The sequence below is a fragment of the Crocodylus siamensis genome, chromosome 8, assembly GCF_052110815.1.
Source record: "Crocodylus siamensis isolate JL-2025a chromosome 8, ASM5211081v1, whole genome shotgun sequence".
Taxonomy (NCBI): domain Eukaryota; kingdom Metazoa; phylum Chordata; order Crocodylia; family Crocodylidae; genus Crocodylus; species Crocodylus siamensis.
In genome coordinates this window covers 64,787,277-64,800,114 of record NC_143402.1, presented here as the reverse complement: position 1 = coordinate 64,800,114, position 12,838 = coordinate 64,787,277, and the positions used below count along the sequence as shown (strand labels likewise).

At 42.0% G+C, this 12,838-nt stretch overlaps 1 protein-coding gene across 5 annotated transcripts in view; it reads right to left on the bottom strand.

The window, feature by feature from the left end:
* The window catches only part of TNRC6C (trinucleotide repeat containing adaptor 6C), a 178,027-nt gene that overhangs the window by 138,662 nt on the left and 26,527 nt on the right, over positions 1–12,838 (bottom strand). For 4 of the 5 annotated variants that reach the window (XM_090061612.1, XM_090061614.1, XM_090061616.1 and 1 more), the window contains exon 3: positions 10,442–10,463. The exons of the other annotated variant lie outside the window; for it this stretch is intronic. In XM_090061612.1, coding sequence (XP_089917738.1) covers positions 10,442–10,463 — 22 coding nt within the window. The remainder of the gene's footprint in view (positions 1–10,441; positions 10,464–12,838) is intronic. 5 annotated transcript variants of the gene reach the window in all.

Genomic DNA, 12,838 nt, shown 5'->3' with positions numbered 1-12,838 from the left:
TTCAGAATCAGAAAATCTTTTAATAAAGTCTGTTAGCCCAGGATTTTAGCAAGGAACAAATGACTGGAAGTAACATTAAAGTAGTCTCATGCACAACTTATCCAATTGTACAGCTCTGTAGAGTCCCTTTCAAAACACATACCAATACCTGAACATAAATTAGTATAAAAGCAAGGCCCCAAGTCAGCTGATGTGCATCAACTGCATATACTCCATTTTCGGCTGTGTAATATATTACTTTACACTTCCCCTCCCCCACAGAGTGGTGTAAAAGTTCTCACTGCCATAGCAACCAACTAACAATAGCATATGACACATGCAGGAAAGAAAGTGAAAGTTTTTTAAAATCACCATATTGCAGTTTCCCCCACAGAACAACTCATATGCAAGGGTCACTTTATTAGTTTACGCCCAAGGCTTGCAGCCCGCACCGATGAGTCATGTACAAACCACAGGCAGCCACATTAAAGCATTTCTTAAGGACTTGCCTCTTTAGCCAGTCAACGTCTACTACTACCTACAGCTGTATAGTGTCACAGTGCACAAAATTCAGTTCCAATACGTTTTATGACATCCAATCAAAAAAATCTGTCACGCACTCAGTAGCTTTTAAGCATTGCTTTACATCCGTGTAATCACTTAGTTTTCCTGAGTACCAACTAAACTTTGGATCTCCAGTTCTGCTTGTTCCTTTGGTTATGGTATATGACAAAGTACGCAGCCAATTTCATGTCAGCTTTACATCAACAATTACTTTTTTGCTCTGTCAGCACTTGCTATTCACCCTTTGGGTATATTTTAAAACAGAATATTCTGTGCAGTAATGTGTCAAAACTTAGGTAAAACCGTAACCAAAGTACCCATGCTTTACCTCTGATTTGTTTAAAAAAAAATCTGACCAATTTGCTCCTTTCAGCCTACACTGACCATTTTAGATACGTTAAGATTTTTGCTGGCCTCTAGCAAGCATTTACAGCATCTTTCCTAGGGATAAGTGTAATAATTAACTGCAACTGTGTGGAAATAAAAAACCCAACATAGAACCCACAAGTCCTCTGAGCAGCTGTAGGTAGAGAACTGCCCCAAGAAACTAGAACTAGGAGGTGGTCCAGATGGCTCTAATTAGCCATTAATCTCTGCAGACAGAAGTTGCTGAGAACAGAAGTCTGGTCCCATCTCTTCCAGGCAATCATCCACTCTGAGAAACATATAGCATCACTACCTGAAGCAGGACCTGGTAAAAGCTGGCTGTGTGAAGAGACTGACAAGTGATCTTGGAAGGAGTGAGGGTCAGGGCCATACTACTGAAAGACTAAAGAGACTCCTGTAAGGAAAGCTGTACAACTTGGGTTTAGTTTGGAGCTTGCCTTCCTGTCAAGATGGGAACTGAGCTCCTAAGGCAGGGTGGGGGAAGACTAACTGTACTCGAAAAACAAGCTTGCAAAGCTTTTGGCACTTTGGTCTTAAACTTTAGTAAGATAAATACAGGGTACTTCAAGGAGGTGTTACACTTTCCGACTCCCATAATTTTTTTTAGTGGTTACATTATCCTGCTGAACCACAGAATAATTCAGAGACAGTGAAGAAGCCCCATGCCAGTAAGTCAGTGGATCTCACCTTAGATCTTTTCATATTACTTAGTTGTTTATCACCATCAGTAGCCCAGCTCTCCAAAACCAAAAGAAATATCCCACTTGGTCCAATACAGCCAGGCTTCTCACCTTCTCCTGGACAAATTCTTTCCTTCAGGAATCTCTTCCAAAACAAACACAATGCATGCCATGCAAATTCTCATGCATACAACTTTAATATCTCTTTTGTGTCAAACTATTTCCCAAAGGCCCTACCCTCCTTGAATGACTTCTAAATTCTTATGTACTTTAAAAACCTCATTGCTCTTAATCTTTTGTACAATTCTGTGTTTCATTCTGCTTGTGATTACTTAAAAACAGTACACTGTGTAGTCTAGCTTCCAGTCCAATTTAGATAATTTTTTTACTTTGTTCCTTTATCTTACTGCACTCACTTCACACTATAGTCATAGTACTTACTGCCATCATAATAAACCAGTATACCCATTATGCGACAGTGTTGGCATGATGCTATAGCAGTGATGTTAAACAGGTGTCAGAGGTAAGGAAGAGGCAAAGTTATCCAAAATATCCTTGCCTCTCCCACATATATCCATTACATACATCTTTAACTTAAATGAGTATTATGTTCAGAACTTAAGTTTCTCACTTCCTCCCAACTGATTATTTGGGCTGTGCGAAGCTTCGGTTGTTAATTCAATTTCAAAGAAATTTGGCCTGATTCGGTGGCTTAATCTCCAAATCGAAGCGGGAAACCCATTAATCTCTCCATATGGAATCTGAAACATTTTATTCAATTGGGAGAGATTTGACGATTCGGACACAGACACAGCTTTATATGCATTTTCTACAAACCTCAAGGTACCAGATGGCTTGTAAATGCCGAGATGGTGGGGCAGATGGAGTGTCCCACAGGAGTGTGGGGGGGTCCCCAGCACCCTCGGCAGCAGACCCAGAAGTGGACCACAAGTTCTTCCAGTCCACTTCCAGGTCCGCCACCAAGCACACAAGTCGTCCCCCCCCCCACACTCCTGTGGGATGCTCCATCCGCCCCACCATCTCAGCATTCACAAGTCTGGTACCTCGAGATATGTAGAAAAAATATATATAAAGCTGTGTCTATGGCCAAATCACAGATTTGCCGAATCAGAAAACTGAATCTTCAGATTCGGCCGAATTGAAAGTTGGGACAGTGATCTGAATCAGCAAACAGAATCACTATCCCTCGAATCAGCCCAAATCCGAATAGAGTTTAGTCTGCTTCACACACCCCTACTGATTATACTTCACAGTCCCAAGCACCTCACAGCTAGATAACATTTCCTTTCCTCCCCCACCCCCAGTTTACTTCATTACATATCCATACTGATGACTACAATCAGTTAAATTCTCCATCTTTATACTTCCAGTTGCGACCTGTTACTCAACATAAGGACACTTTTTCTAGCTCAATTGTTTCTACAGTTCAGAAGGTAGTTCATAGCTCTGAGTCTGGCAAGCCATCAAGGGCCACATGACAGGCAGCCCAGGGCAGATTAGTATTAATTTTCTAAATTTTTTAGGGGCCCCACGGGCTAGATAGAATGGCCTGGCAAGCCACATCCGGCCCTTGGACCACATTTTGCCCACCCCAACTAAGACTTTTTACAAGCTTAAACTCTTGCTGTTTATTCCTCAGATCTCTAAGCCCAAAGAACCTGTTTTCATACAAAAAACATTTTCTTAAAAACTTAAGTAAAAGGAACACAGTTCACATAAATAAGCTCAGATGCTGTAAAGGGACAACTGCAAGATAGTGGCACCTATGGGCATTTTTATACATGCAAGCACTGCAGTGCCGGGCACTTTTAAAGTGCCCAGTGCTGCAACGCTTGCAGTTGTATAAGCAGTGAAATGCACCTCAGCACTGAGAAAATGGCGGCGGTGCACTTTTGAACTAAAACAGAGGTGCTTTTGTTCAAAAGCGTACCACCACCATTTTCTGCACGCTGATGCACATTTTGCCATTTATGCAACTGTATGTGGCACAGCGCAGTTTGCCTCAGCTTGTGTGTGGAGCAGATTCAATTAATCAAGTTTGCTCCAGAGTGGCAGATCTCCAGTGCATCACAGGACAGAAAAGTTTGTGCATAAAAGTGCCCTACCAGTTTAGAGCTGCTCTATCACCCCCAAAAAAGGCCCGGTTGCAGTTAGGGTGAAGTACAGGACACATAGAATGCAATGAAGCCAAAGACTAAAGGTATTACCTGGCTCAGACTTTTTCTACCTCCCACCTCCAATAAAAGGGATAGTCTTCCCTGTTCTGTCACTAAGTGTCTTAGTAGAAACACCACCTAGACTTGACTCCAGAAGGTCAGAACTTGCAAAGGCTGTCTACATGCCAGGGGGCAGCAGCAAATGAAAAACTCTTACATTAAAGTTACCCAAGATGACAAAGCTGCCACATCACAAAAACTATCATTTGCACCAACTGTATGCACAGATTCTACATGACAAGTGATGCAACATCTGGAAATTTAAATGAGTTTCAATTATTTGACATTCTTTAACCAGGTTTCCAGGGCAAGGGTTGACAGGCCTTCAGTACTTTGCTATTGACGACCTTGTTAGTAACAGCAATATGGACAGATTACAAGGCTAGAATCTGAAAGTTAGATTTTTCAATGCCACATATCTTCCACAAACACCACCACTGGCAGATTTCACCATCTTACTTGCTATAGATACAATTTATTTATGGTATATTTGGAACCTAAAAATAAGCTTGCCTGTTATAACTAGTTCAAGAAGCTATGAATAACTGCTGGATCAACAATTACAATTACTTCAGTAAATGTCTCTTGTCATGAGGGCCATTACTAGGTAATTATATCTCAAGAAAACCAAAAAGCCTCAAATCCCATCAAGAAACTGACTTAGACTAGCTAATAATCTCTCACACTATCAACATATTACTAAGAATATTTACTACTGTGCCTGAAAGTACAGCTACTGGGGAACATACATTTTTCATTTCTGATAAGGAAAGACGATATGCAACAGCAACTATGAACAATTTGAAAGGACTAAGTTGTAATGCTTATTCAATACAGGCAACTAAAACAAAACAAAACAAACCCCAGGAGTCAAACGAGACACACTTTCATCAAGGTACAGATGCACAAAACCAATTCACTTAGTATTACTTACTGCATTGCTCCAAGTATAGGTTGACCTATTTTTCCCTCCAAAAGAACTAAGAGACTCACACTCAGCTTAAGAGCTGACCTCTTACCTTATTTTGTTCAGTGGGGCTCTTGCTCTAGTATTTTTAGTGCATTTAATTATTTAGAGGTCCTTTCCTCGATCATTTGATTCTTACAGGTTTTTGCAGCTACAATAGCACTTAAAACCATCTGTAGCTACTGACTTGTATTCAGTGAGCTGTTTTTCCTACAACTAAACCTGAAAACACAGGCTCAATTTAAAATGCAAAGTTGACCAAATCAGCACAATATGGTAATCATATACCAGCCCCATAACCATTGCAAAATCCTATGTTTACTGTTCAGTGGACGCATCAGAAAGCCATATGGGGGGGGGTTGTTTTTTTAAACTACAGCGTCCAAAATGATTCTGGACAAAGTTTATAGGTACTAGTATGCCTTTGCAGTTGAATTCACCTAGGGCTCTCATGTGTTTACAGAGAAGACAAAAGTACCCAGAGTGGAGAATCCAAGTTCTGTAGCAATCTGTGAAATCAATTCTTCAAAATCAAGGAAACTAAAAGCTTGCTGGGAAAGACAGTATTCCAGAAGAACTCTTACACCACCTTGGCCCATCGGCAAAACTGTGGTTTTTGGCTCTCTTTTCAACTGGGATGGTGGACAGCTATATTCCACAAATCTGGAGCAAGGTAATGGTGACAGACCTACCAAAACTAGGAAAGCCAGTACATGACCCTAGGAGCTACAGGCCCCTCTCTTTGCTCTGCATTACCTACAATAATCAGGCCTATCATCAACCTACTCCTCCCCAAGAACAAGCTGGCTTTAGATCCCATTGTAGCTGCTGTGAACAAGTACTTGCCATCATTACAAACCTCTAGGCTGATTTTCACCACGAGCTCAAGACCGGGGCCACCTTCATAGATCTTTCCTTGGCCTATGATACTATGTGGAAACAGATTGTCCCTGCTGCTGCCGCTGCCATGTGCCAAATTACTCCAGCTGCTGTGGACTTTGATGAGCAACAGAAGGATGACAGTCTATGAGCCAAGGTCACCACTCCAAGAATACTCAACAACGGCCTCCCACACAGTAGTGTTCTGGCACGGATGCTTTTTAACATCCTACTCAAATCACTGTGGAAATTTATCATTGGTGTAGATATCACTTTGACCACACAGGCAAAGCCTTTTCAGGATACTGAAGCCACACTGAACTCTGATGTATCAATAATGGCTGCATACTTCCATTAGCAGAGACCATGACCAAACGCAACCAAGTCCATCGTCTCCACATTCCATCTCAACAAATCGCGAGGCACATAACACCCTCAATGACACCTTTGGTGCAGAATAAGTGTTTCATGACCCGATTCTTACTTACCTTGTGGAGACCCTTGACCACTCCCTTAATTTGTCATCACCACTTCTGAAAGATTGCCATAAAACCAAAGGCACAAGTGAATATCATCCAAAAGCTCACCAGCACAAGCTGGAAAGCAAAAGCCACCATCCTCCTCACTTCTGCTATAGCCCTAGTTCTCTCAACAGCTGAGTACTGTACACCTGTCTGGGCCTCAGGTTAGTATTCAAAACTCACTAACAACTCTACTCAGTAATGAGGACTATTTTTGAAACTTTATGATATCAACTCTAGTGTACTGCAGTGGCTACCAGTACTTCCAAACATTACTCCTCCCTTGATTCGACGGGATGTAGCAACATACAAAGAAATAATGTGCATCACTTGTAACCTGGACCTTCCCCATCTACCAAGACCTTCAAAGTCTCCCTACTCATTGTATAAATTTCATTAAAAATTCAGGACATGAACTGAGCACCTCCTATACCACAATACTGAAGAATCTTGGAGGAAAGCTGGAGTAGAAAATACTTTCCCAAATAAATACCTAGTCTCTGACCCAACAATGCAACAACTGGACTTCAACCTTCCATGGAGCACGTGGACAATCCTTAATAGGATACGCACTGGGTATGGCCGATGTGGCCACCTGATGTACAAAGTGGCACCTAAAAACTTTGCCTGGCTGCAACTGTGGAAACCCTGACCAAACCATGGAGCACATAACATCCTGCCCCAAATATAAGTTTGAGGGTGACATCCTGGAATTAAACTCACTTTCCAGCAGGGCATTGGTCTGTTTGGAAAAATTGGAATTAAAAGCTTGATGACAGCTCTTGTTCCTAAAGCCATACAACAAAAGACTGAGGTCAAGCATTCCTTAAGGACCAAAACATGTAAGCTAGTAGCTTGCTCTCTAAAGAGCAAAGATTAAAAGGGAAAGTGTAGTTTCTCAAAAACAGAAATACAACTTCATGGACTGGTCGGTCTCAAAACCAAGCACACACAGACCTTCCCCCCCCACTCCAAAACCACCTCTAGCATGTGGTCTCAACTAGTAAAAATAATTTAAGGAGCTGTACTGTTCTGCATGCGTGTACATACACACACACAGTAAGCTGCTGTTATTTTTTTTACAAAAGCTCATCTCTGAATTGGTCAGGTCTCCAAAGTACCACTCAGCCTTACCTTCTGCCTGACTTCACAGTACCATGGCTAACTCTTTACTTTGACAGAGAGAAAAGGAGCCTACTTACTCACCACACTTTTTTTTTTCCCCCCACATCAGGTCAAGCAGCTTTATAGCAAGAGGTACAGAATAGCCCTGTCTTTGCAGATAGCAGTCTGAATCCATTCCCTTACTCGACCTACTCCTATCTATCAGTTTATCAGAGAAATCACAAGAAGGTGTTAATATGGGCTTTTACAAGTAAAAGCACCTATAACAAAATGGAAAAGTTTTTGGAAGTGCCAAAATAAACAGATGGTGCTGGCACAGGATGCATCCAATGGGAAATAATGTATGGAGAATACAGGAAGAACTATCCAGCAAGAGTTATTTGAATACATACAGTTTAACGTATGGGTTAACTACAGCAATTCAACAATCTCTCTTTTATTTTCTAAATACAGGATATACAGCTGTAATAAATATAAAGTTCTTCTAATACCATAATGATTAATGTCATTATGCAAACCAAGACAGATTCTTTGATGTTTTATGTTGGATTGTTCTAATTTGGGCTGGACTGACTGCACATGCAGCACAAGGGGCCAATATGGAGGGCGGGGGTGTACGCTACATGCAGCATCCCACCAGCCCAGCCCTGTGTATGTTGAATCTGGCACGGGCTGATTCAGGGGAGCCAGTATACAGTGCTGGTTCAGTGCAGGTGCTGCATACACTGTGCACCCCAGACTGACCTTGTGCTGTATGCGGCATCAGGTCAAGCCTGTACACTCCATACAACACGTGGGACTGGGGCCCACATGCAACCTACACAGTACATGGGGTCAGGTCTGGGGACCCATGGACTAGATCATGCGACTCCGTGGGCCATGTGTTTCCCACCCCTGTTTTAACCCATCCTCTTTATCCATATAACATTTTGTTTTCAAGATCGTCTTTGTTCCCACCATTCCAACTGTCTTCCATCTAGTTCTAAGGGTTCCTGGAATGTATGGCATACAAGCATCTCTTCACATCTGAGAGAGATGCAACTCTGCACCTGTCTAATTTCTTTACCTTGATCACTTCCTTTATTTCGAGGCACCTTTTGTGACCCACCAAAGCCTACTGCTCAGTTGTTCCTTTTCTTTCTCATTCACTCACCCACATTAATGCTGCCCCAAACTTCCGGAAGACTTGTAAAAGCTGTAAAACCCAAAACTGAGCAAGGAAGGGGGAAAAAAAAAAAAAAAAAAAAAAAAAAAAAAAAAAAAAAAAGCACATTTCAATATACATCGGCTCAAAACATCAGAATCTTCTGGCTTCCGAGTCCAAGTAACTGTCATTGTATTCATAATATCCCTCACAAAGTGACTACAATCAATGTTGTGATCAAAAGGGGTCTGTAATCACTAATGTCTCCAGAGGTATCAATGCAAAATCTGCAAAGAGCCTACTGAAGAAAGGTGCCACAGGACAGCGGACTAAGTCCTAATACAAAGTGCATTAGAATTCAAGCTTACAACGAACTTAAAAATTTAAAATATCCCATTCTGGATGATGTCAGGGGTCTTGGGAGAACAGCTGGTTCTTTTCCAGCAATATTAGCCATCTAATGGAGAAATGGCATCTTATCTAAGGTTCTGGCAGTCACTATCATTGATTAAGTACAGGAAGAGAGCCCCATGGATTGGGTTCAGGATGGAGCTCTCAACTTCAAAGAGGACAGGATTCTCCAATGTAAAACCCCACATATGCAGCAACCCAGTCATGCACTCTCAGTTGAAGCAAACATGCACTTAGGTTTAAAAAAAAAAATTCAAACACACTGCACCAATCTTGTATTATCCTGTCAGTCTCCTGGGGAAAGTAATGAGGTACTATCCATGATGCACAAGTGCTTTGCACAACATCAGCAGATAGCTGACACCAACACAATAAACCCAAAAGCCAGACAGAAGATTTAGCAAGCAGGGAGAATGGGTACACTGGAGTCACTACCTGAACTCACTTAAAAACTTACCAGCCCGTGTACTGAGCTGTGACAGCTCACGCCTGGACTGTAACTCAGACAAAACAGTCTGTACACTTGGGCAACCTGAACACATTGAACACTGGGCTGCTACTGGTATCTGAGCCAGTTAGTTCAAAACTAGCTTAGGTGGTTTCCAACATTAAACTGAAGTCATAGCAGCAATCACAATGTAGAAGACATACCTTAAGCAAGCCAAATAGCCAAGAATGTTTAAAAGATGCTCCTCCTCCACTGTGAAGCAGTTCTGAAGGCATTAGGGCAGGCAATTATTTTGGGCTGAGGGCCACTTACTGAGTTTTGGCAAGTCATTGAGGGCCGCATAACAGGCAACCAGGGGCAGATAAATATTTTTTCTAAATTTTTTAGGGGCCCTGCAGGCTGGATAGAATGGCCTGGCTGCATTTTGCCCACCCGTGTATTAAGCTAGAAGGTTCCAAATACGGCAGGTAGGGGTCCTAGCATGTCAGCATATCAGTAAGAAGTCAGCTCTTTTTGCTAACCTCTTCCAAGAAATCTGGTAAGTTCTTTTACCAGGGAGGTATAATACCCAAAGTACTGAATTCTACAAAAATTATATTCTTAAAGTAAAAAAAAAATGCATATCCTTCAAAGCAACTGAGGTGATACACCTAGGAACGGACTTTAAAGCACTTTTCCTAGTTAATGTCTTATGACGCGTGAGATTTAAAATTAGACAAATGCATTTTAATTAAAGAAATAACCTCTAGAAATTAGAAAGAAAGTGATATCTACCTCAATGTTAAGCACATCTTGTTATATAGTTTTAAATGAGTTTATATGTTGGGATTTTGTTTGATAACGGTAAAATCTAAAGCACAGGCTAGATTAAATAGTGAAACAACCTCCCCCCTACCCCCCCTGCAATCATCCATCAGCAGCAATACTAAAAGTGTACTTCCCTACACCCTCCAGGAAAAAAACTTCTGCAGAAAGACACTATAAAAATCTTCTAATCCCAGTAGTGAATTTATGCATATAAAAAACAAAAAACAAAACAGAAGTGCATTCTAGATACACATATCAAATAGTTAATGGCAAGATAACAGTTATTAATTACCTTTGGTTTTTTGTTCAGCAGCCTGAAAAAGAAAAAACAAAACAAAACAAAAAAATCAATCAATCAGCAGTATTGGTTAGCATCAGCTTTTATTCAAGCTATATCCAGGAAATGAAACCACAGTCCTGCCCCTTAAAATCTCCCATCCGACAAAGAAAACCCCTGAGTACCAAGATCCTGCTTTAGTTGAAACATGCTGATACCTTATTAGAACCACAGTTCACAGTTGTCAGATGTGATTCTTGCTTACTTTAAAATGCACCCTATTCAGGAGGGCTGTGCGAAGCCTCGGGTGGCGATTCACTTTGGAGGAGATTCAGCCCAACTCAGTGGCTTAATCTGAATCAAGTCAGGGGACCAAGAAAAAGGTCCAAATCAATTCAAAGCTCGCCAAATCTTCAGAAAAGATTCAAAGAGCTTTGATGATTCAGGCAGTCCCTGATAGCTGCAGCCAAACTAGAAGCTGGTAAGTACTAGGGGCAGGGAAGGGGACAAACCCCTGCCAGGCCCCAAGCCCAACCTGCTCCCCCAGCACCACATTCCCGCATGGCTGCCCTGCTCACCCCAGCTTCCAGTGCTTTAAAAAAAAAAAAAAATTGCCCCTACTCACCGGGTGCTGCCAGGCAGGGAGGCAGTCCCCACTACCCCCCACTGCATGGGAGGCTGTCACAAGCCTTCCAGCCTCCCCCCCACCTCGCTCCCCCAGGCCTGCCCAAGCCAACTCTGGCCCTTTAAGAAAAAAAGAGTAAACTTCTGGGACTCTCCACTCCTGCAGTGGCCTCAGGGCTTCGGGGTGCTTATGCAGAGCCCAGCAGAGATTGCCCCCCCCCAGCAGAACCAGTGAGTTTGGAGTTTTTCCTTGGCTTCCCCCACCCCCCTTACTCGAAAAAGGGCTGGAACTGTGGTGGGCAGGGCAGGGCAGGGAACTTGTGCAGAGCCTCCCATGCAGTGTGGGGTAGCAGGTGGCAGTGGGGATTGCCCCCCTGCCCAGCAGCACCCAGCAAGTTGGGGAGAGGTTTCTCTCGCCTCCAAAGTGCCAGGAGCTGGGGTGGGCAGGACAGCCATTGCTGGAGCTGGGAGAGCAGGCAGTGGATGGTCCTGGCTGATTTGAATCAGAAAATTGGCCAAAACAATTCAGGACAGCAATTCAAATCACCCGAATCCAAAGCGAAAACTAGCTGTTTCACACAGGCCTACTATTCAGCTATGCTGTCAATGATTTAAATCTAATATATAAAACAAAGTTAGTAATAGTAACAAAACTACATTTAAAATAAATTCCGTATACTATTAACTCAAAATATCCATATAATTATCCATGGCAAAGCCTATAAACTATACAGGAGAATATGCTGCATTTATTATGCTCCTAACAGCATGATAAAAATTCATACAAAAACTCTTCTACAGTATGGGACTTAAAAAGGGGGGGGGTTGTTTTTTGGGGAGGTTGAGGGAGGATGCTTGTGACTAGCTAACTTATGTACCTCATGTCTTTGGACTGAAGTGAATCAATCTTTTGAAAATTGTGTTTTCAGAGATGAATACACAGAACCAAGTAGTTTCTTCAAAGCAGCTTTGCCACATTCTGAAACATTACTACACTAAAGCACACAAGCATTCAAGGGAGCACGTGATAGTGTTTATGTACAGATTTATATAACCACATATGCAGTAATTAAATCCTTTTCACAGACTGAAGTATGAAGTGATGACTGTGATTTAAGTTGCACCTTTGATTGCCTCCCCTGCATTGTGCTCTCTAAGCCACTCCATCAGAATTACTTCCAGCATTCCAAACCTCTGAACTACCTTCAAAAGCCCTATTTAAAACATAACATGGAAAGGCTCTAAAAACCCTCAGTTTGGGCCAATGGCCAGCTGTACTCAGTCCCAAAAGTACAATTTACAGTATGATTTAATGAAGGAACAAGTTTAAAAGCTGCAATCCAATGGGAGTGCTAGGTAGGTACCCTTTTCTTCAATAAGATGGTACTTGTGTCAAGAAAGTAGCACACAAATCCCAGAGCTTTAACACTACAGTATGATCTACAAACAAGCTAGTTTAGAGGTTTCTAAAATAAAGTCTCTCCTTTCACAGCCAATTAAATTCAACTTAGAGCACTTGAATATCCTGGGTTTGCAGGTACACATGCAAAACCCCCTCAAAAACAAAAACCCATTTTCCCCTGTAAAATGACAACACCTTTCATAGCATGCGATGGCAAAAGAAAGGATTTGTAGGCAATGCTTTGGGATGATCAGTTCGAGGAATAAGGCTACCAGGAACACATGCCAAAACTCGCTCCACCATATATAATGTGTGCAACTTCTTGACAAAGGGAGATTGTAGCAATCCCTATATTTAGGTTGCTAACACTTTTCATTATGAGATTC